The following is a 25,472-nucleotide window of genomic DNA, read 5'->3' on the forward strand; positions in this document are numbered from 1 at the left end:
CCCCATGGACAGAAGTATTCTAATACTTGCATAGCCTGGAGCTGTCAGTTTTCCTCCCTTTCCAAGGAAAAGCTGGTCAAACCCACTTGGGACACCTCCAGTTATTTGCCCTTTGCTGTTCCCATGAGGGCTGGACTCAGACCTTGCCTGTGCCAGTGTGCTCTTGTGTGTTGAGACATGGGGAAAATGGGTAATTTAATCCAGCCTTTTCCAGTGTTCCACATCCTCTGTAAAACACACAGCCCTAAATCCTCACAGCAAAGTCTGTCAGTGTAAGAAGAGCAACCTCCACTTCAGCAGGAAATAGAGGAGCAGCACTGGAAATCTTTGGATCAAAAACCAGCTGACAGCCTCTGACAAAATAGTCAGCAATCAAGTGTGAGCTTTCAATTTTTAGAGCTCTAAAACCATACAATTTAGGAACAAATATTTTCAAGAGGGGGTTTGAAAGGAATGTTAAGTAAAGAAGATTCCAAATGATAAAGAAAATTTCTTCTTGTTTATAGGCAAAACTAAAATTATAGAAGGAAAAAAGCTGAATCTAAGAGGAATGGCTTCATCAGGAAAACAGTTTATGTGCTTGCTTTCAGCCACATGAAATTCCAGAAAAGGAAGAAATGCTACTTCACTTCCTTGTTTGGCTCACTTCCAGTTAATGCTGCTTATTTCTGGTATCTAAGAAACCAGGGAAGGTTTGAAGGACTCTCCTATCAAAACTCAACATTTGCACAAGCAGAAGTACCAACATACACAGTGACTGCAGACATTTCATTAAAAGAGCATTATAGTCATGACAATGTAATACAGGTAATATTATATTCCATAATACAGGTAAACATGTGGAATCTGGAGCTCTTCTCTCTTTAAACACAAGCCATATTTAAACCAATGGATAATGAAGTGAAGCTCATATAGAATCACCCACTGGCATGTTTGGATACCAATATTTATAAAAACTTAGATGCACTCACAAAAACAAGCACACCAGAACAGTCAAAAAAGTTCTCAAAGAGCAAAAACAATGGAAAAAAATGAAAAATAATCAAATATAATGGTCCAACTGTAAAAATCTGACCCTGCCAGAACAGTTCACAAAATCCTTTTTCAACAGTTGTTGAAAACTTTATTCGAAGTTGTCTCAGATTAATAATTCAACTTATTAAATGTGCTCTTAAAAGTGCTATATTAAAGCAATGCAATATCACCCACCTATGCTTTTCTTAGGGGAGTAGGGTGGAGAGAATCAAATTGGACAAAATTTATAAATGTTTTAAAAATTACATGTCACATGTCAGAAAGGTTTCTTATCCTTTGACGGATTAATGGGTATCACTCAATTTAAAAAGAAATCAAATCCTCCCACAGGAAAAAAAACATTAGAGAAGGAAAATGAGAAGTTTACTGGGTTGCAATAGCAAAACAGATTTAATCTCCCATTAGATGAACAAATGTATTCACATTTACCTTGACACTGGGCTTCTTAATGGAAACACCTCTGTACCAACCTGAAACCAGACAAAAAGTATTATAATTATTTGTGGCACTGCTGTCTTTACACAGAAGCAAACTGACTACAGCTCAAAAAGCAGCTGTGCCTCATACAGATCAATTTTTTAAAAGAGTTTTTGTTAGAATTTTTAAAAAATTATTTTTATTTTGCTCTGCAATGACAACAAGCACTTAACAACCTGGAATGCTCTTGTTGCTTCCCACCTGCAATAAAAGCAGGTTAGTTAGTTCCTCTACTAGTAATCACTAGTCACTGTGGCAAAGATTCATTCAGCACTCAGGGAAGAGTCTGCACTGAACACTTCTCTTCCAGGCTGGCACATGAGCCTTGTTGCAGTGTTTATCTTGACAAAATCTCCAGACTTCAGAACCCTGCAAAAGCCATTATCATACATTTCTAATGTGCTTTAAACAAATATAAATTCTTTGCATGTGTCTGGTCTTATGTATGTCTGAGTAGAAAACAAGCTTTAGGATCTAATTTACACATCCCATTATTATTTGTGTATCCCCCATAAGGAAACAGCTCCAGACAAGACAATAAATGAAGAGTAAAACACAAAGCTGCAGGTTAAACAGAAGAACTCAGGTCCTGCTGCTTCCCACAGGTGACAGCAATGTCACTGCAGGATTCAGCTGGGAATAAAGGGGATGAAAACTTCAGCCAGCTGAAGAGTGGCAGTGCAGCACACTCTGGAGCTGGGCCTGGAACAGCCCCAGGACTGTGGGGAAACAGTGGGTGCCTGTTCTGGTCCTCCCCAGCCATCCCAAACTCCTGGGCAAACTTGGCCAGGCCTATTCAGTCCTCAGGTGTCATCAGCAACTGGAGCCAGGGACAGCCCTCACCTGCCAAAAGCCAACCCTTCCACATCAGCTACATCCACCTCTCAGAAAAAGTCCTCTCATTTTCCCAGTGACTTCCTCCTTACTGACATTTCCCTCCCTTATTTAGAATTGCACTGGCAAAACCTGCACTGGCTATGGAGAATAGAGAAGAACAGAATAAAGTAACTGGATATTTTGTCTCTCTTAGAAAAACTACTTCAGATTTGGCTGAATTATGATAAGAGTCTCACAGAGAGGATCAGATGTAAGGAAGAAGACCTTGAATTTGTTTTAAAGACAGTCTGATAGCCCTGAATTTTTATTTTGCTTTAAAAAGGGAATCTAAGTCAATATGAAATAAAATAACTGATGAATTCAAGACAATTGAAAACCTTAGAACAGAAAATATTAAAATCCATCTTCTCTATTACAAAAATTTCCCACGAAGATAGGACATAATGCAAAGATTTGTTTTCCTATGAAATCATTGTTTATATAAAAAATAAATCATTGGTGTTTTGAATTCATTTTAGTTGATCAAACTTCAGGGCAATCATATCAATATAAACATATATGCACAAACAACACATACAGATTCTCAACAGAAGTGATTTCTAGAACTCCATACCACTGTGCCCACACCTGCTTTTGAGCAACAGATGCTGCATATTTTTAAGGTCACAGAAAAAAATAAATGCATTTATCCTGTGATTCACTGTTACTAATATTAAATGCAGTCTGTACCTCTGAAATAACCAGACATTTAAGCTCTAAGACAAACAGAATGACAAACTTCTTGGTAAGTGGGGAAAAAAAGTGGTTTTATTCAAGTTTGTGAGCAGACCTGTAAAAAAACAAAGCCCAGTAAAAGGGGTGACCATTAATAATCTAGATTTGCAGGCTAGTAAATAAAACACATTTCCAGAAAACCATCTAATTTCTGAAGTCTTTGTTCTTCATTCCAAGACAAATTTTCAAAGCTTACAAGCTGTGTGTTTACAGAGCTGCAAAAACAGGCAGAGAAGGACCCTGAGAAATCACCCAGCTCATCCAAAGCCATGTTTCTACATCTCACATTTAGTCTGGTTTAAACAGCATCCACTCATTTATTATCAGGGCTGAACAACACTGCACTCCTTGTCTGTGGACAATGATCCACACATCTGGAAAACCAGATGCCAAGGTATTTCTGCACCAGCTTCCAAGGAAACTCAATTTCTGCTACTCCACACAGAGCCGTTTGAAAGCAGTGGTGTTGCACTGGTATCTTTTTAGAAGAAATTTCTTCTACAGATCAACACTGGACAGTAAAATTGCATGCAGGTAATGCAAAATTTTGGTGAAATACTTGGAAATCTGGCACATTTATGTCAAGTGGAGACAGCAAACACTCACTGGAAAACCTATTTCAGTGGCTCAGACAACACACATGACTTTAAAATCTAAACTGTCTTCAATGCTATTTGAATATTTGATTTTTTTTTTTTTCTCTTTTGGACATCATGGAAAGCATTTTGTTGACTTCCCTCTTGTAGTTTCCTTCACATACTTGAGAAGTTGTTACATTTCCTTTAATCTTATAAATTGGGCTCTCCAGATCTTAGTTGTTCTTGTATTTTTCTCTTTCCTAATGTGGTATAATTTTTTTAAAGTCACCCCTCTCTATTTTGAGTTTTCTTCAACTCTGTGCAAGCAAGAGACAGTGAAGAGCTCAGCAGAACCTGAAAGTCCCACACTGTAAAATGTACAACTCATTCTGCATCACTAAGTAAAAGCCATAGGAAAAGGTGCAATGCTTTGCTTTTTTTAAAAGCACATTTAGAAAATTGGATCTGCATTACATTATTCCCTAAAATGAACTAAACCTGCATTCTGGAATTAGTCTTAAATACATTAATATTTATATAGTAATTTATCATAAAAGCATTTGTTTTGGAGGATTTAATGACAATAGTCATCAAATCCAGGCAGGTGCCTCAGCTAATTGTGATCCCAACAAGCACTCCCTGGTTAGGCACAACACTGACCAACAGCTTTAGGTGTCACTGCACTGCAAATAATCCCTGTTAGTATTTCAGAGTTATGGTATGCATTTAGTGATACATGGCCTTCAGAGGGTATTGGCTTCACAGAAATGGTGAAGCAGAGAAAGGGTTTAAAATCAAGAAGTGAAAAAGCCATGAAGTGACAAGAATTTATGAATAAAATAATGTGAAACAATGATCATGCCTGCAGTGAGGTAGGGAGGGGACATAGCTGAGATGGCTGACCTGAATCAGCCAAGGGGATACTCCACATCACAAAAAGCATTTGGTACAAGAAAACCAAGAGTTAGTCTATCAGAAACTCTAAAACTACCTGTACCTGTGGAAATCCGGTGGGGGAACTTGAAGCCACAATAGAGAATCTGCAAACTGCTGGATAAAGACTGAAGGGGGTTCCCTTTCCAAAGGTGTGTCACACATAGAAGTCTCAGCAATAGTGCAGCCCTAGTTAAGCTGCAGAAGTAGCTCTGGGGCAGTCCTGCACATCTCAACCTCTCCATTTCACTGACTAGAAGAGTTACCAATGATTTTTTGATCTTTACTTGAAAGTGTGTTAAACAAAACCGGATATTCTTTCTAAAGGCCATCTCATAACCTTCTTCAGATTTCCACTTAATCCACAAGAGGTCTGTCACATGGAAACAGCTCCCCCCTTTAGAGGACTCAGTAACAAGAGCAAAAGGATCCTAATTGAAAGATATTGATATATTTCTGAGAAAAATAAAGCTCAAGTGTCAGTGTTAAGTAAAGAATCATGAGCTGCAGACTGTAGGAAAAAATAAATTCTGTATATAATTTCTTGACAAACAAAAATTCTGCAAATAAATGACATAAGTATTTATGGCAAATCCTAAGGCAAAATTTGTTCTTAAATAAAGCAGATACTACAGGAAGTTGAGCATTCTTTCTTCTACAAAAATAAATGTACTTGGTAGTAATGTGAGCTTTCACCTTGCTATCTGCAAGTGAACTGCAGAGCTAAAGGCACCCAAAGTGTCCCAGCAGAGGGACAGCAGCAGAGCTCAGCAAAGCTCCCCAAAGCCAGGAGTGCTCTGTCCCAAGCTCACCACACATGCTGGGCAGGAGGAGCAGCAGCTGAGCCCCTGGCCCAGCCTGCCAACACCACCCCAGGGAGCAGCCTGGGGCCAGCAGAGCCACAGGAATATGCTGAGAATGCTGCAGGGCTGCCACAACAAAAGGCAAAGAGAGATGGGATGTGTTTTATCGTGGCTTTGGCCAGAGGGCTCTCGAGAAGCCGCTCCTGTGCTCTGAAAGATGACTTCCAATAAATGGCAACATCCACAGCAGCAGAGCTGTGAGTCTGAGAGGCTTCACTTCCATGGGCACATTCCACAAAAGGCAAAGAGGAAAAAAAGGATGAAAAGGGGGGTAAAAACAAACAGGATAAGGGATATCTCACTGGAGACATCTTTCTCAGGCCAAACATAAATTATTGGAAGGGGTCACTTTAGCCCAGGCAGCCACAGCAGAGCTCCCAACTCAGATGGGAGGAAACCTGCAGGGCTCCCACAGCACTGAGAGCCTGGACTGGGACTCCTCCCTCATCTTCAGGGCACGGCTTGGGAGCATGGCAAAGGCATCACTTCTCAAGCACACTGAATTCATCAAGAATTTTTAAAAAAAACTCTAATTGCAAGTTATATCTGTTTTTTAAATGTCCAAAATACCAGAAACACTTATTTTGATCATGCCACCACTGCTGGAACAAGAGAGGGAAACTTTAAATATATTTTATGCATGGTTTAAGAACACAATCATTAATGTACGCACATGAAAACCATGTAGATAAATACTTGTGTGGATAGCAAAATTTGCATGGGTAAGATAATATTCTTTTAACTGGTGCTTCAAGCACCAGCTGGTGTTTCCATTCTTCAGTGAACATACAAAATTCTCAAGGTAATAATTACAGTTACTGAAGTTATAGCATTTTTAATCTAAAGAAAATTTCCCTCTAGCAATAGGAACAAATGGACAAAACAGACATTTTAAATTTAGTCTGAATGCCACTAGTTACTGACAGCCACTGCCTGTGGCAGGGCAATGGCCACGTGACAGAAAGATAGGGGGTTCTTTAGAATGCACAGTCCAAATGTGCATTTCAAACCAGGAGTGTGTTCATGCTTTGCCACTTGACAAAAGAAAACTCCATCTTTCAGCATTTCCAAGTGCCACAATAATGCTCCTCCAGCTCCTCCAGGCATGGCAGGCAGAGCAGAGAACTCCTCTTGGTGTTTCAGTTCTCGCTCAGTGCCAAGATCTTAAGTGGAAGGGCTCAGAGAGGGGGAAAACTGAATGACAAGCACAGGGCCAAGTGGTGCCTTGATGAATATTTCTAACCTTTGAGTGAGACCAGTAGAGGATCTGAGAGCCCTTTGTGAAAGCAGTAACTACAAAAGCTCCCTGGTAACACCTCATGCTTTACAGATGGTGTGTGTTTGATGGAAACATGAGAGAGCTGAGAGGAAAGGCAGCTACCATGTCCATGGGCTTGATTTACTGGGGTAGTGGGCAGTGGGAGGCCTCTGTCAGACTTAGGAAGGGTTAAAAACCAGTGATTTAGATATTTGTGGTCTGGTATGAAGGCAGAAGCACACAGAGAAGCAGGTACACAAATTTGGCATGAAAAAGTTCCAATTTCAAGCATGCAAACAAGATCCAAACTAAAAAAAGACAACTCTATTTCACTCCATTTCATTTTAAAAATGCAGAAACAACCACAATATTTTTTAACATGTTGGTATTTATGTTAGTATCAATTGGTATTTATATTTATTAACCTTATGTGGGTGTATGCACCTACATTTGTTTCTTTACTCTGCAAATACCTGTAAAACTTAGCTGCTGTGGTACCCAAAACCTTGAAATATGAAATTCCCTCCTCTTTCATTCAGTTGCTCTAAAAGCAGGGACTGCTTCCTACACCAGTCACTATAGAGGAGCACTTGCTCATTTATAATACAAATGCAGTTATTCAGTAAGTTATTATGATTAAAAATAAGCACATTCAGAAGTATAGCTACTCTTTGAATCTTTGTCAGCCTTGAATTCTTTGGCAGTCTCTGAAATCATAGTTCATATCACTAAAAGTTTTGTGTGTGAATCTTTTCAACCCAGACAGAAAAATCCCTGCTGCAGACAATTATGCATAAACTATTCAAGAAGTGAAACTGAAACAGCAATGGATCTCCTGTGACTCTCACAGTAGTGACCCTTATTTTGTGTGGGTTAACATTATTTTATCCAGTCTGTCTACACAAAAGAACCCCCAGCAAATAATGCAGAAGTAGAGGACCCTGTTAAACAACCACTTAGACAAGAATGCTTAAAAAGCAACTGCTTTTTATTCCCCTTTTAAGAGCCTACTTTGCACATTTAGTGTGCTTTTTTGCATAATTCACACATGCAAGAGCTGAAGCACAGACAATCTGAATATTCAGATGAGTTTCATAGAGTGGAGTTCCAGATGTTATTATCAAAATCAATGTATCTTTTTATACCCAAAGTCCACGGTAAAGGCATCTCAACCAAAATGTCAGGATAGAAGGCTTAAAAAAACAAAACCAAAAATTTCTTCCATCCAGGAAAGAAAACCCTGCCTGAGACTCCCTTCTCAGCAATTTGAAGACTGGCATGAATTGCTTTTGAGGAATCATCTTCAAAACTACCAGCAAAGGAAATATTCAAAGCCTAATTATTTTAACACCGTAAAGACAAGTTTTGTAAAGACAAGATTATCTGTTTCCTTTTCCATAAACAACCTGCTCCTTGGAGATCATGCTTTTATTTCCCAGCTTTAAAAATTTCCCAGAAATGGCTGGAAAAATACCATGACTGCTTTCAACAACATACAGTATTTAATTCCTTTAGAATTATCCCATCCTAAGCAGAGTAACACATTTTTTCCTGAGCTTGCACCACGTTCTAATTCACAAGACCTGTTAGAATAATTACAATCTGCCCTCAGTGTGTGAGCACAGCTTAGCCCATCACACCATTTGTGGTTATTAAAAAAGCATGGGACTGTTTACAGCAAGCTTCTTTGTGGTTAATTTTCTCCACCACACTGCAAAGCTCTCATTCAGCTCTCAGAATTTTTACAAATGTACATTACTAAGTAGAAAAAATAGCATAGAAAAGGTGATTTTTTTGTGATGAGTTAAGTCAGTGGGAAAACAAACACCTGAATACAAGAAAAAGCATCAAGAGCAAAAGACAGTTCTAGGCATGAGAGAGGCAAAGCAGAGTCTGCTGACAAGCATGCAGAAGGTCTGGGGAGCAACATTAACACTGGAGATGAAAAATTACTTTAAACTGAACAAACAAAGAGTCACATCTACAACTTCGTTAATTTGGAATTCAAATTTGTGGATCTGCGTTTTGAATTTGTTTAACACTTCAGGATTAAGGTTACATTATTCCACCTCAGAGTACAGTGAAACATGTTCTCATACTGTATCTTGTCAACCTACTTCTCACCAGACATGTTTTACAACACTTCCTTGAACATTAGGATAAGAATAATTCTCCTTTTACATACAACTTCAATCACATTCTTCATTGTGAATAAAGCAGAGCATAAGAACATAAGAACTATAAAATTTATAATAGCATTTTGCTTTAGGTATAAAAACCCACATCAAAATAAATGCAAAAAAAAATCTCCCCTAAACCCCTACTTTTAACATTCTTTTTTCTGGTATTACTAATCTATTTAATAACTAATATTTTCCACCTGTTCAGATGTTTTAAGTAATTAAACTGATACACTTAATAGAAATTCATAACAATAACACTGAGAAAATACAGTAAAAAAGATACTGATTCTATACTTTACATGATGAATTCAGTGTAAGACCCAGTTACAGTACAACAATCAGGTCAGGGTTCAAGATTTTCTGGACAGATGGTTAACTTCAAACACACTGACCCCCTATCAGACTGGATTAGTGCCAAGAGCACTCAGCCTTTCCTACAGAAAGTGGGTCAGAGTAGGTTTTATTCAAGTGCTTTGATTTGATGCATCATGATTTCCAAAGAACTTATTAAAATCTGCTACATTAAGATATTTGTACATTCTTACATAGAAAAAGGAGTTTCTTCTTGGACAGCACACTCACCTTCACATTTCTCCAGGATCTGGACAGTTTCACCTAGTTCCAGGACCAAGCCCTGCGGAACAGTTCCTCGGAAGCTGCATATCACTAGAGGGTGGGGAAAGAGAGAGAGAGACATATGAGGCTTGGATCTTTGTGTGAATTTTCTTCTAAGCATAGCCCTTTAGCTCACTCCCTGCATAAAAATAGCTCTTACATAGCTGCCCAGAAAACCTGCCAGCCAACTTTTCCTGATCAGGTATCTTTTTTCCAGCCCTTATCAGAAATTAAGCTCAACAACAACATAAGAGCTGAGCTTTTAAAAAGATTTTTAAATTAACCAAGGCTTGTAACTACTTTAATCAGCAGCCTCTGATTCATATTGCATACAAAGATTTCCTTGTCTCACAATTCTTACTCTCCTCCACAATCCATCAATGGAATAGGCTGCCCAAATTGCAGAGATTGCAACAGGAATTCAACTCCAGCAATTACTTTTCTCCAAGTTGAAACTATTTCAAATAGATGCATCTGTGCATCTAATACACGGCAAAAAATCCTGTAATGCCATACATTATATTTAAGCAGACATATGAAAGAATACATAAGAATCTGTACTTTTCATAAGCACTAACATAACACATTTTACTTTTCCAGGTATCTTTAATTTTCATTAACCAGGGAAAATAAGAATCCATCTTAATGTTCCAGAAAATATTAACATAATAAATAAAAATACTAAATGAAACTCGATTTTAAAAATAAGTTTCAAAAATTCACAGTGTATGATGATATATTCTTCAACTACATTTATCAAAATAGAACTGGGATACGGGCATGGGTAATTCCTTCAAACGTGAGATGTCAGAACAAAGGGTGAATTGCAGGTAAGATCCTAGCTCCCCCCAGTTCCAGCATTAAAAACTCCCCCAGGCACAGATTTAGTGCAAGCACTGCAGTGCCTTGTTCCAGGTAAACACACACTCAGGAGAGCTCCCCGGTAGGTCACCTACACACCCCGGAGCATTGCAAGTGCAATTCCACAAGCTGAAACAGTGACCCCCAGTGGGCACCATCCTTTTCTCCAATTCAACACAACACTCCCCTTGGAATGCAAACACTCCAGCTGTGCTCAAGATGCTCCCATTGATGGAGGCCCACTTCACAGAACATTCTGATTTGGAAGGGACCCACCAGGACCAGAGTCCAACTCAAGTGAATGGGAATAGAGGGATCAAACCCACAGCCCTGGAGCTGTCAGCACCAAGCTCCAACCGGCTGAGCTCAGCCCCTCCCTAAAGATCTGCCCGTGCCAGAGCCATGAGTCCCTTCTGACTGCACATCAAGCAGACAGCATGAAGTCCAGGGGAATAACACCATGGAACCCAAGACTCCCATCTGCACCTTGTAGCGTCAGGTAGGTCTCTTGAACCTTGAATTTCCAAGAAATAATGAGAAAAGCAGAGATAAAACTTCCACCAAAACAAAACTGCATTTTAACCCTATACACACACTTTATAATGGGCAAGGGCAAGAAAGAACAAACTACACCCACCAGGGAAACACCCCCACAGTTGAAGCCAATACAAGAAAGAGTGGGGAAAAAAATCTAAAGTGAACGAAATGGCATCAAATGTTTGCACTTCCACTGTGAGACTCAATGCAGGATTTAGTCCCAAGAGTTAAGAATTTCATCAAGAAACCTAAACTGGTCTCTCAGCTCTTATGGCACAGCAGAAGTCACCATCAGCTAAAAGAGGCTTTGAATTGTTTACATCAGAGGCAGGAGAAACACAACAACTGGCTCCAGACTGGAATAATGCAGACAGCATAATCCAACAAAAGCTAAGCTCATCAGCATTCTGGATCCATTCTTCACCCATGAAGAAATCATAAATATGGATTTCATCCAAAGAAAAACTACTTAAAATCTCTCCCAAAGTGCAGGAAAACTGACAACTGAAATGATGAACTGGCAGGACATAATCAAACCTCCAATGGCTTTTTTTTTTTTTTTTTTTTTTTTTTTTCCGGTCCTTCAGTATTTTAGATAGCTGGATCTTTAAATACAGAAAATATTTTCTTGTTTCTAATTGATAATTTTACCAAATCAAGAAAATACAAGTTGATTTGCAAAACACTGACAAGTCCTGTATTAATTTTTGTTAGTTTATTTAGTGATTTTTTAGTTCAAACTAACATAACCACTAAAAAATTTATACATGTCCCAAAAGGGGGAATTCCAAACACCTTGGACAAAAAACTACCTTTAAAAATACCAGAAAACAAAATGGAGAAGTGCTAATACAGTAATAAGATATTAATTTATGAGAGTAATTTTAGATACATTATTAATTTTAAGAATTAATACAGGCATATAATATTAAAAGCCAGTTTCCAGACCATACCACGGATCTCAGACAGACAGCAGCTATGGGACATGTGGGTTTTAGTGGTTGTAGACAATAGAAGTTAAATCATGGAGGCAAAACAACTTGACTGGTCTTACTCAGCCAAGTGCAACAAGAAACAGTAACTCTGAAAAGGATGAAAAGTGTTATCACATGCTAAGACTGCATTAGGTGCTCTGAATTAGCAAACAGCAGCTGACTTCCTGTGACAATTATTTACTATATTAAAGCTAATGAATCAAGGATGCAGCTGGGAAAGAAATTACCAGTTCTTTGGCCATCAAATCCCTGCCTATTATGTAATAATACAGGTGACTTTGGGATAAAAGCTAAAGGAAAGGTAAAGAGAAAAAGAGAATGAAACTTTTTTTCAATTGCTGATAGAGTAATTTTTTTTAAATATGGTCGTGAATGGTGACTTTAATACATTTAGTCTTATAGGAAGCAATTCTAATAGATGTGTTAGTTTACAGATACAAACTGTCCATTTTTTAAAGGATTCTACTGGTCACAAAAAGAACATCTAATACAAGGACTACAATATGTAATCAACTCTTTACAATTACGAATGCTCTGTTAATAAGAGAAAGCTCTTTTCTTAGGTCTACTACACTTTAAAAAAGAATAAATAAGCAAAAATTGTAAAACAGAAATGAGCTGATCCTATCAGCTCTAGATACAATTTTAGTGATCATACTCCATTAGAAAATTAATCTTCATACAAAAGTAACATCCCCCTTCATTCTCAATACAACAGTATTGGAATCTAATTCCTTTTGTAATCACCAATAAATTATATTAGTCTCTCCTGTTTGACAATTTTTATAATCAATCCGGAGGTTCCGTGAACAGCAATATAGATGTTACCAAAACAGTGGAAGCCAAATTTCAAAAGTAAATTATTTTCCAGCCACACTAAATCTAAATCAAGAAAATTTAAAGAATCCAAATAAACTGACCCAATCGACCAAACTGTCTTGCTAAACTGTGTAATGAGAACAACACTTAACATTACTGAAATAAAAAATAATGGTAAAAACAACTCCTGATTATGACAGAATCATAGAAATTTAAGGCTCTTTTATAGTCTGATTTATTATTCCAACAGTTTCTTCAAAAAAAGTTATGGATGTTATTAATTTCTTAAGCTAAAAATGCATTATGCAAGACAGTCTTACTTATTAAGTCCCTTTTAGGCACACAGTTCTCCTTAGCAGCATTATTTGAAAAATATGATCACAAATATAAATGAGAAATACAGAGTAATTCAACTGTTCTGAAGAAAATCGTTTACAGAGAGGACTCTGACAACTGATTTCTTTCCTTTCCACTGAGAAATTCTTTACCCTACATGATCACCTACAAATTGTCCATCACCTACAAATTGTCCATCAATCCATCAGCTTTCATCATTTCTTACAAGATTCATGTCCTCAGTCACCAGAATACACAAGTAACACACCACCAAAACAGGCACAAAGCAAAGCTTTACCCACCAGATTACAGACCTGACTGATCCCTCTTGGACTCCAGGACACATTGCTGAAATATTTAATATCCATTTTCAGCTATGAAGCCCCTTGCCATCATTCAGGTCTATAAGGAGGTCATAGTTTCCCTCACAGTCATTTCAGCCAGCAGTTAAAGCCAATATTCTGCTAAAGAGCAAAGCCTGGGAAAAGCACCACATGCCATGTGATTCAGGAATTATCTCCAGGACTGAAGCCCCTTATCTGTAGTACTTTAACTGGACCACAATGAAGGAAATCCTTCCCTCTTCACTTCTGGAATTTACCAGTAAGAAAGGCAAAAAGCAGTTCACAAAGGCAGTGACTCTCATGCTGTACCAGAACATATGAAGGAATTGTGGGCTACAACATATAAGAACAGATGGCATTGAAATCAAGGTTTCTAACATCAAGGATCCAGGAGATGACAGATTTTTTTCCTTGCCCATGGGTATGGCCTCACACAGTATAATATAAACAGCTGCATTGCAATTCACCAGCAGAAGAGAAACTGCATCAAGATAAACAGGACCTGTTAAGCCAATGCATCTTTGCACACCTTTAATTCCTCCAGAACTCCACCTAAAGCAGCTTCTTGCTATGTGAACAAAGATCCAATTGATACAATTCAGGGGGTTTTACAAACTATGTTCTCAAACAGCCCCCATCAATAGCTCTTGAAGAAACTGCACTTGGCTGTGATAAAGTGGGAAGGTGTTTGCACAGATAAATAATCACCAAAGTGATGTGAAATGAAAGAGCCATTTCCCTTAGTAAGGACAGACTGAGCAGCAAGCTCTGAAGGGATCTCTATTGACATCTTTCCTGTTTCAAGTATTCCTAAATGATCCAAAAAGCTCATAATTTACAAAAGCCACCGAGTTTATAAGGTCATTCAGGCTATTCAGTGTAATAAAGAGTTACAGATGGACCCAAGCTCCACAAGAAGAACTGGCAGATGAGCAGTGTTCAGTTCACCTGGGTCATATTCCATGAGAGAAGAACAATCCTCACCTCACACACAAAATAATCATCTCTTCCCTTGCTGGTGCCACACTGAGTGGAACCCTGGAATGCCAGAGGTCTTACCATAAAAATCAGTGCTCAGCCACATCACACACAGTATTGTCTTGGGGAAAAAGGGAAGATACCATCACCCACAGTATTGCATAAAATTCCTAATGAACACCATGTGCCATTTTTCCCCTTTGTCAAAAGCAAATCCTTTGCCAAAAACACTGAAACAAAAGCACTGAACAGCACAAGAATAGGTAAAAAGAAGTGAGAGGGAATATAGCAAGGACTGAACAAGGGCTTTATGTGATTTATTGTTAACCAAGATGGGAAATCTGTACCAGGAAGGCTGAAAGGCTGGACAGGGGATAGCTGAAGGTGCACAGGCAGCTGTTGCCATTCACCTCTTCCAGCTCAAAAAGCAGAGCAGTGACAAATGGAGCATCAGAGTTCAGGACTTTATTAAAACACAGGACTGTGCTTTTCCACACAGTGCATAAACTGTGAAACCCCTCAGGAGATACCATGGGTGACAGAAATTAAATAATCACTCACATTCCAAAGCCAACAGGACAAATCTACAGCTGTGTCCCACACTGGAGCCTTGGGAAAGCTCCAGCCCTGACTGCAGGGCAGGACTTGAGGGATGGAGCTGGAATATTGGGAACCCCCTCACATTATCAAGGAGTCACCACCTGGGCTTTTACTGTCCTGTGCCAGTGACACCAGTGACTGCTTTGGGACCTCATCAGAACACCAGGATGGCAAAGAGGAGAACGCAAGTCACAGAAATGTTGGATCAGATTTCACCTGTCCTTGATACTTCTTGCTGCAAGCCGCTGAGGTGGTTTCATTTTTGCTGTGATACAATTTAAATGTATCATCCTCTTTGAATTTTTCCAATTCAGGCTCCTGTATCCCAACCTCCCCACCCTGGGCTGCAATGGTGCCACTGATAATTTTTCTTTTCAAATGGATGTCAATGTCCTGATAACCACAGTAATAGAAATGTGTCACTTTTGTCACATGAACAGTGGGAAAACCCAGGACAACAGGGAAACACCAGAGCAACACCCAGCCCAACACATCCAGATGCTCATTCCCTTAAAAAATCTTTTTTTTCCTTGGCATTTACACAAAGTTATCCAATGAACTGACAGTACATGCCTTCTCATGTATTTTTCTTATTTTTTTAAACTATTTCTACACATTTCAGTGAAGCCTACCAAAATATTTTGATCTTACTTGTTGTTATGTTTGTTTATATAACAAATTTAAGTAATTTGTTTATTTTCATAAAAGAACAGAGCCCTTTCCCTCCCCACTGTCCAAGATGTAACAATGAAAATCAGAAGAACTTAAGTGAGGGCTGAGAAACAAAATCAGCTCAAGAGCTTTCCATGTTTACATTGTTTCTTTTTCCTTCTCCAAATCTAAACTATGTATCTCTTAATAATTAAATAAATGATTTATAATTATTTATGTAATTATATATTTCCCAGGTTTTCACCCACAATAGAAATCATTGCTACTGGAACAGATCCAACCTGCTAAACCACATTTTGATTTTTCTTTATCGTAAGATGTTGGTGAGGACATGATTTCATGGACGCAGTGGGTTAATTAGGGGAGAAAGTTGTGATTTTTGTCTATTTTCAACACATTTCCATTTACAAAATATAGATCTTCTTGGACTTTGTGGCAGTTTTTTTCCAGTTCTCAACTCATTGTTAATATTATTATCTGTCTTATTAAAATTCTGGAAGCTTGCAATATTTTTAGATGACACTTGCAGAACAAGTGTTTCAGGTTAAAGTATGTAATTTAATTTTTATAAAATATTACTGAGCGTACTACACTCAGCTTGCAGTTATTCAGATTATGCACTGGCCATCCCTCAGTAGATCTTCAACTAAACCCTTTTCAGGAGGAATGGCAGCAAGAACACCTGGGAGAGGCACAGCTGCAGTTGTATTGTTCCATTCCCAAATACCTTGACAAGGTACAATCCCACATAAAAACACTGAATTGTGTTCTGTGCTACAAACGTCGAAGTTCTCAAGTTCTCTGACAGTGTAATTTATGCTTTATAACACATAAGCATGTTTTAAACTCACACCTCTATCACACCAACTAAGAATTTGGAGTATGTGTTTACTTAGGGTAAACACAAACTCTGAAATTTCACAGTCCTTACACAGCATTTTGTATTTCAACTACTACTCATTGTCACCAGTCAACATAGAACACAAGTCAATCCCCGAGTTTAACATTGATTTAGATTGATTGGTATTAAAAACTAAATTAAATACTAGATCAATATTAAATTATCTGAATAATATTTAAGAAAATAATGCAGTTACATCAAATTGATAAGCTATTATGATGAGCATGTATCTTTCACTAAAATAATTTTTCATATTATTTCAGCTATTAAAAGTGTCTAGTATGACACAATATATGCTAGGTTTAAGAACTGAATAAGATAAAGTTTATTTTCTCCCCTACAATATCCAGATAATAATAAAGGCTCCATGTAACCCAAAAGTCACCAGGTGAGATCAAAGATGGCTCTAAATCAAATTTTCCCTAACAGAGGCTAAAACAAGGAAGGAGTAGAAGGGTATAAGAACAGGGCAAACATGTGACTTCCCCCAACTTGAGGCATCTGTGGATTAGGTCTTCCTAGAAGAAGGTTTTTGTTTGTATTAATTTTATATATGTAGCATTTTCTATACATTTTCTTCTATGGAGCCACCCAAACGTTGTGGAACCACATCAACATTTAACAGACCCACCAGAACTCCACACGACTCTTCCACCAAACAGAAATGGGGGTTCACTTGTTTGGCTCCTGTGCCACCAACACTCCCAGGAATTGTATTAAACAAGTGAACCAACAACTCTTATTCTCTCACTCCACAGTATTTGTGTTTTGAGAATTTTCTAAGCAACCTTTGCTTAATAATGTTTTTCCCAAGAAGGGCAGAGTTGGATTCTTTGCACTTAGAGACGGCAAAGGGAACAATCTACAGGCCAGAGCAGGATGACAGAGCAGTAAAACCTGCACTGGTACAAATTATCCCACAGAGGACAAGAGAGAGGCGAGATTTAGCTTTACCTTTTGGTGAGGCAACTCTGTTGCACAACCACGCCCACGGGCAGCACGGAATTAACACTTCCCAAACCATCCTGTACCTTCCAGCCTGAGCCCCTCAGAATCACAAACCTTTTCCCAGCAAAAAGGAGTAGTTATTGAACACAGAAAATTGTAGGTTTAATAATTTAAAATAACAAGATGTAGTTCATGGGAAAAAAAAAATTCCACATTTTTATAACAAAATTAAAGGCCAATATGATTAATTTTTTCCTTTGTGGAACTGCTTGATTAAACCTGGCAGTTTCATAGATTGCACAGTTAGAGTCTGATAATATTTGACAAGGGAGCAGAACCATGAGGAAAGGAAAACATTTCCATTTTATTCTACAAATACCTACAATAATGTTTTCACCCTCACAACACACCTTCCAAGTACTTAAGTGATTAATTGTGGGTGAGGGTTTCAATTATTTGCCAGAAATGAATGTGAGAATTGCAGATTTATTTGCAAGTCCAGGCCTCATTCAGCACATATTTTCACAAAGAATACAGGGAACAGACTTCAGGTCCAGCACTTCTAAAACATTCTTCTGTTTAAGGAAGATGACAACATGAATAATTTAGGTATGGAAAAGAGGATACATCCAATTACACTTTAAAAACTCAAATAAAACATGAAGTTTTTGCAGGAGGGGCATTACTTGCAGAGTGTACTGGTGCACACGACACAGAACAGGGCTCTAATCCGATTGGAATTGCCAGGCACTAATGTAATACACACATACAAAAAAGATTATCACAAGCTGATTAAAAGCCATCCAAACATTACAATCGAAGAGTAGGGATTAAACAAAAGACATGACTTAGAAGAGGGCTAAAATTTTTTTGACCTTATTAATGGTCTTTATGAACTTTTATGCCAAATCTTGATGAAGAAGAATATACTTCAAAATTGAAAAAAAGCATTCCACTTTGGGTTCTGTGTATTGCCAAAATTACAGTACAATTAAGTGAAGGTATTTCAGGCTGCTCGGGGAGCAGTGGCAGTTGCTAGGCAGCATCTGCTCCTGTCAGAGATGCTTCTTTCTTTGTGCAGTACAGAACCTCAGCCAGGAATACTGCCACCAATGGATTATTCCAAGGCAGCTTACTGCCATCACATGGCATCTGCAAAGTGCTCACCCGCTGCCTAGCAACACCGCCTCTTTCTACTGAGTCATACCAGCACCAGGACAATATTCCTGCAAAAAAAGAAACAGATGCCTGAGAAGAAAGGTGATCATTCAGTAGCAGAGCAAAGGATTGCAAGCATCCTTCCCCTGCCCTCCGAGATAAAAATAGAGATTGGGCTCAAAAATCATGAGCTGTTTAAAATAGCTTTGCACATCCTGGTGGCAGGAGGTGGGAGAGAACTAAGGGACCAAAAGCCCACAGTGCTGTCCATTGCCTCAGCTGTGTAAAGGAACTGGTCTGGAGCTTGCAGCTTTGCAAGGATCGATCCTGTTACTTCATCATCTTCCTGCCACTCCATTCCATCAGTTCATTCAAGCCCCTCACCCACACAGCATTCCCTCTATGCAGGAAGCAAATGCAGCAGCCCCTTCTCCCTTTTAGAGACAAAGGCTGTTTCAGTTTCTAAAACCTTTCTGTTTCCAATACCCATCTGGCCAAGAGGAGAGCACTGAGCTCACTCTGCCCAGAGAGGTGAGGAGCTGTTCTGCACTGCTGCATTCCACAGGCTGCAAACGTGAGCCTGTTGAACACTTTACTGTTCAACACCAGGAAACAAAGTAAGAAACCAGTCAAGTTTTGACTCTCCTGGAGGATGGAAATGACACCAGCTCTCCAGGCACCCTGCTCCAGGCTTTCCCCCATGCACTCAGGAATCACTGGCACTGACTGGAATTTGACCCCCCCAGCTCCTCCTTTCACCCTGCAACTCTGAGAATTGCCTGGCTCTGTCTTCTCTGTGCCTCCCTGGACAGCATCTGTCCATGAGCCAACCCTTTCCTATGCTCCATTTCCCAGGCTGTACCAGCCTGGATCTTCCAGACCCTCCTCTCCACCCGTGTGTTCCCTCCTCCTCACTTCAGCCCTCCTGCTGCAAGGTGCAGCCCTAAAGCAACTAAAGGAGGAAAAGATCATTTCCATTATCATGCTGGTGCCCAGGAACAGTCAGGGAAGTGGCTGCCTGCAGAAGAACACCACTGGCTCATGTTCACACACACAAAACCTCAGGGATCACCCACAGCACCTTCCAGCCTGTCCCATTTGGCACAGGCTACAGCGTGAGACTTTCAGACCTCCCATCTATCTGTTAAATACCTTCTTAACACATTAAAGCTACCTTGGCATTTATGGTCAGTTTGCACATTTCCAATGAGCAGCAGTAAGGGAAGAATAGGGCAGATTTAGAAAAGTATATTTATTAGCATACAGCTCTTGCCTTTTAGCTGAAAACTCTATTTAAGCCTATACTGGCTGCCACATAGGAACTTTGCTGAAGACAGAGATGAAACTTATCAATCCACCCATAAGAACTTTGGCTTTTTTGGTTTGCTATTAAAACACAAAAAAGAAGAAAAGTATCTGACTGACAAATTTGAAGATGCTTTCTTTTCATGATTTTTAACTCTTCCAATCATGACTGAAGCAAATGTGCATTATTTAGTGCTATCAACATCATCTGAGATATTGGAGAAATCCTCCTTTTCTCTTTTTGTGTCCTCCACACTGGTTTATTTCTTTATTATTATTATTATTATTTAGTTATTATTTATTAGACTATTTTTCTCCTATTAAAAGGGGAATACGGTCTTCTGCCAGAAATACAGTCACTCCAGAAGTGGGGGAGAGAAAAACAGAACCAAACCAAAAAAACCCAACAAGATCAGCAGTTGCAGTCTGGGGCCTTGCTGTGATGAAGAAAGAGAGAGAAACCTCTTTTATACTTCCTCTGCTCCAGAGTCGAAAGAGAAGCTGTTTCTGCAAGACCAGTGCTTGAAACACAATTTTTCTTGGCATAAACCCCTTGGACCACAGAGATTACCAAACACCTACCTGCTAAAAAGAAAAAAAGAAAAAGAAAAACAAGTGGTCCCTCCCCAGCAGAGGGACTTTGGTCCTAATTCCACTGAGATCAGCGCACTGGGAAGGGCTGAGCTGGAGCAGTGGGTGGGAGGATGGAGGACAGAGGAGCTATTCCCAGTGGATGCTTGCACACACAGCAGGGTCAGGCACAGCAGCCACAGGACCTTTCCAGCTCCCAGGACAGCTCCTCCCACTATAACAAGTCCCTGCTGGAGAAATGGCCTCACAGCATCACCTTTAAACAGAGGCACAAGCATGGAGAGGATTCCCCTCATCTCTTATCACACCAGGCCCACAGCAAGTGTCCAGCTCCATTTTGGACAGCACTAGCAGATATCAGGGCAAGACAATGCCACAAAAATATTGATCCTTCTCTAACAGGCCAGCAGAACTACACTGTTGTTTCTTTGAGTTTATCAAAATTCAGGTCACCAGTCATCCAGATTGTGAGTATTTAGAAGACAAACAAAACACAAAGATGCACCAAAGTTCAAACCACAGTTTTCAGTAACCTCTTTACCAAAACTACTGGAAAAAAATTATGTTTTCTCCAGTAATTAATATATTTTTGGATTATTTGTCCCACTCAGGCTGACACTTTCTCACCTGAGTCTACAACTCTGTCTCCATGTAACACAGCCACACATACACAAAACAGTGCCTAGGTGAAGTGGGCAGCTTTCTGCAGACACTTCCAAAGGCATTTTTCTCCACAAAGGAAGCAATGGGTGAAACAGAAACACTTCCTACTACCCCCTACATCCAGACTCAGTTGCTGGGCACAGACATTGCTTCCTGCAGGGAGCAGTGTCAGAGATATTCTCCCATGAAAGGCTCTCTGCTCCCTTCACTAATTGTTTGGACAGCCCACCCAGCACCCACCCCAACATGGCAAAGGACCATGTGCACTGCCACTCAGTCTCATATTGCTTGCAGTTCTGGGTTTCTCTGACATGGATCCAAGGCTTTCTTTATCAGGTTCAGAAGACTAAAAGTGCAGGTACTCATAAGCATCTCGTTATAAACATTTTGAGAAGGAAGAAGGGCCCTGCTGCTCAAAAACACAGGCACAAGAGGTTTCCAGAACAGTGAGACACCTGCCAAAGCACTCTGTGCTACACTCTGGCACCTTGGGTAGCTCAGGGACTTACATTCAACAGAAAGAAAATAAAATAATTCACCACTCCATCAACTGCCTACTGCCAACACTAAAAGCATTTAGTGCCTAAGCTTCCTTGCACTGCAATAAAAAAAAAGGTTTGTCTAGATGTTTCAGAGAACACCAGCTTACCTCTGAAAGCACAAAGGCCTGCTTTTAATCACCAAGAGTTAGCTGGCACCACTTGTCATAAGCTTTTCTTAAGGCTTAATATCCAGAAAGACTCAAGAAAAGAAAAAGCAGTTAAAAGCTGAAGAGGGACGGAGGGAAGTCTTATCCTTGGAATAAGTAATCACCTCACAACTGCACTGGAAAGCACTGAGTCTGCTCAAAGCCTCAGTTCCCTGCCTTCCAAATATATTCTCTGAGTTTGCACTAAGGACTTATTGTTTGAACAAACACTAAAACATGTCTAAGAGGAAGGAATTACGGCCAAAAAAACTTTAGAGATGCTTTCAGGATCTCAGAAGACCTCATAGCTCATTTTGACATGGAAAAACTTAAACAGAGGTTTGATTTAGGCATCAGGCAATTGAGTGATATATTTCATATTTGCCTTGAGGTTCAGTGAGCAGACAGATTTTGAAACAGAAAAAGTGAGAAATACTGTAAGATTAAGGTTGATTCAACTTAAAAACAATTCAGTGGGAAGACCAGTGTCAATCACAACTGGTTTTGCACCAAGATCCCAAGAAATGCTTCCTTTGGGCTCTTCCTCAGCACACAGCACAGCTGAGGGAAGAATACAATGAACTTAATAACCACACAACTTTAAAAAATTCTCTGGAGAAGGAGGAGAAAGTTGCATCAGGCTCCTCAAGAGCTAAATAATTTTCCACAGACTTCCTGTTCTTTGGTGTTTTCACACCCACATCTGAAAAGTGCTCCCATTTCTCAAGAGAATAAATCTATGGAATACATATGGTCACCAATAACAGCAGTTGTTGGACCCATCAGGCAGTTACAGCTCTTCTGTATAAGAACCATTTCCAAATAACTGTTTAATGTGTTAATCAGAAAAGCTTGTCTATCTACATGTCACTGTGCATATAAACACAGAAAACTTCCTCACTCCCAATTATCTCCCCCTCTTGTGGGTTTTGAAATGCCAGCAAATACATGCTAGAGAATTTTATAATTACAAGTTCTGGTAATAGTTCTTACATGTTTCCCTGATGTCTACATTGGAGTCTGACTTGTTAAGGGCAGAATTGCTGCATAAAAGGCTTGGCAAGGGTAGTGAGACTCAAGTCTAGCTGAGTTATGCCATTGACTGTGCCCTAAGGAAGTTGCTTTCAGAGAATTAATAAAAAGTCACCCTTCCTTTCTTCCCACACAAAACTGCAAACCACAACCTGCACCATCACCCCATACTCACATACCAACTTCCTATCCCTTAAGTGGTTCAAAAATTTAAATTTCCTCACTAATTTCACTCTGAACAATCTTCTTTCCTGTCCTACAGGCTTGACAATGAATTTAAACCCAGAGCACACAAGTAAGAAACACCTGATAGAACATTAGAACCTGATTAACCCTTTTTTTTTTTTTTTTTTTTTTTTTTTGCAAGTCAGAAGTATTTATCTGCTTATTTTCTGTGCACAGAAATTCCAGTTTTAAGTTCTTCCCTACCCAGCCCTATTTCCACTAAATATGCTGGAAAAGTTGTCCAAGATTGCCAACTCACATCAAAAAATGTCTTGTTACTGGATATATTGTTAGGTGAGGACAGAAAGCCTGAACACCAAAATATTTCCACCTTAGAAAATCATTCTACAAACAAACTCTCTTCTGCACTGGGGATAACACTTGGGAGGAACTGCTTTTGCCTTCATCCAACTGGCCAGTGGCTGAAGCTCTGCAAGTCTTAAGTGAATACCTAATACAGCACAAAAACAAATAAATAGAGAAAACTGCTCTAGAACCCATCAAACCATCCAAAATTAAACCCCATATTGTCACTGCTGGCATTCTTCTTATTCCAGCATCACCCCCACATTCCCAAACAAACCATGCAATGAACTGTTAAACATACACATCTCACTTCTTGGCTTTGGGAGCAATTTGCTTCTCAACTTCATTCCTCCTGTATTTAGAAAGTTTTGTCTAATTTCTACTGCAATGCATTTCTAGACAGGTATTTAACTAATCTCAAAGTAATGATATCTTACAGGTTCTTTCTCATCCAGTTCAGCAAACCAGTTCTTCATGAGAGCTGGTCTAACCACAATGTCTTTGGCTTAGTCTTTTCTAGGACAGACAAACCAAAAGATATTAGTCTCTTGCCATAAAACAGGACATTTAATTTCCAAGTTCTACCAGCATCCACAGAATTCCAGATTTACCCTAGACTGGAGCTGAAGTTGCCCACCACATTTAATGACACTTTCATAAACTTTCTCTCTGTACTGATAGTATCCCATCGGATGCATCTTGAGAGCTGCTCTTTTCCAGAGACATTTCAAGGTATGACTAATTCCCCATCCAGTTAAATAACACATATACATTTCCTTTATGATCTCTGACTGACAAATTTCTTTGTTCATTCTTAAGGCCTACAGGTGAAAAAAAGGCCCTTAGGAGCAAAATACTGAATGGAAATTACTCCAATTCCTGGATCATCCCATTTTCCTGACTAATGAGCAAGTCCCCAGGTATCCCAGGTAGCTCAGCACCACTTCCCAAGCAGTGGAGCACAGAAGGTTTCAAAGTGCATCCCTGCACGTAGCTTTGGTTGCAAGACAAATCCCTGAAGAATATCCTTAGTCACCTCCCTCCTGCTGCCAAACAATGACATCTCCTGGCACAGGGACACAGGAGAGAAAATGAGATATAACCTATGTCCCTAATACAGCACCTGATGCAAGGATTGATATTGCTTCCCATATTAACTATGGACATTTTCCTAATTTGGGAGAAGTAAATTTCCTAATTTACCTCTCTGTAGCTTTTCTTTTTTAAACCTGTAACAAACCACTCCAGTGACCCAGTGAAATCACAGTGCCACTCACAGCCCCCTTCAGCAGCTGCCTCTTGTGTGAGCAGCTAAGGCAGGGTCTTATGCCAAAAGCCCTGGGGAGGGAAGGAAGACTTTTCTAAGTTCTGCAGTCCTGTTTTTCCAAGCATAAAAATGAACTGGAAATGTGCAAGCCAAGGTTTACTGACAAGGGGAAAAAGAAAGAAAATCAAGATACTGATCAAAAAGCTGCAGTACGAAACTGTAACTAGGACATTGTGATGTTCCATCCCTTCCTAGTAAGAAGGGAATGCTTAGTTGTATGTATCTGTGCTTATGGATTTTTCTTCATTGTTACCAATTAAGCAGTGAAAATAAAGATTTAAAAAGCATTTTTAAATAAAACAACAGATTGCAACCCTAATTCTTTCAATAAACTAAGAAAAGATGCTGTTGATGTATGCAGGTTCTCCTCCTGTTACTTAATACATACATATTTTATATGGTCAGTCATACAAAGTGGCTTGTGGATACAGCATCAACTACATTAAAAAAGAACAAAAACCCCAAAATAACTTTCCTGAGAGCCGCCTAAATGTGCTCCTTGCACAAAAAAACACCCCAGCAGAAACTGACAGCCTAATGAAATATCAGCTCTTACACAGTTGCCAACTCTTCTTTACTAAAGAATTCTTAAACTTTTTCTTCTAATACATTAATATTTAATACTTGCTTTTC

The 25,472-nt window shown here is 39.2% G+C and overlaps 1 protein-coding gene across 11 annotated transcripts in view; it reads right to left on the bottom strand.

Moving 5' to 3' along the window:
• The window catches only part of DOCK3 (dedicator of cytokinesis 3), a 188,122-nt gene that overhangs the window by 158,964 nt on the left and 3,686 nt on the right, over positions 1-25,472 (bottom strand). For all 11 annotated transcript variants that reach the window (XM_079317228.1, XM_079317220.1, XM_079317224.1 and 8 more), the window contains exons 2-3: positions 9,521-9,604; positions 1,465-1,505 (exon numbers count right to left, since the gene is read on the bottom strand). In XM_079317228.1, the coding sequence (XP_079173354.1) occupies positions 1,465-1,505; positions 9,521-9,604 (125 nt within the window). The remainder of the gene's footprint in view (positions 1-1,464; positions 1,506-9,520; positions 9,605-25,472) is intronic.

This window comes from Erithacus rubecula, assembly GCF_903797595.1.
Source record: "Erithacus rubecula genome assembly, chromosome: 13".
Classification (NCBI taxonomy): domain Eukaryota; kingdom Metazoa; phylum Chordata; class Aves; order Passeriformes; family Muscicapidae; genus Erithacus; species Erithacus rubecula.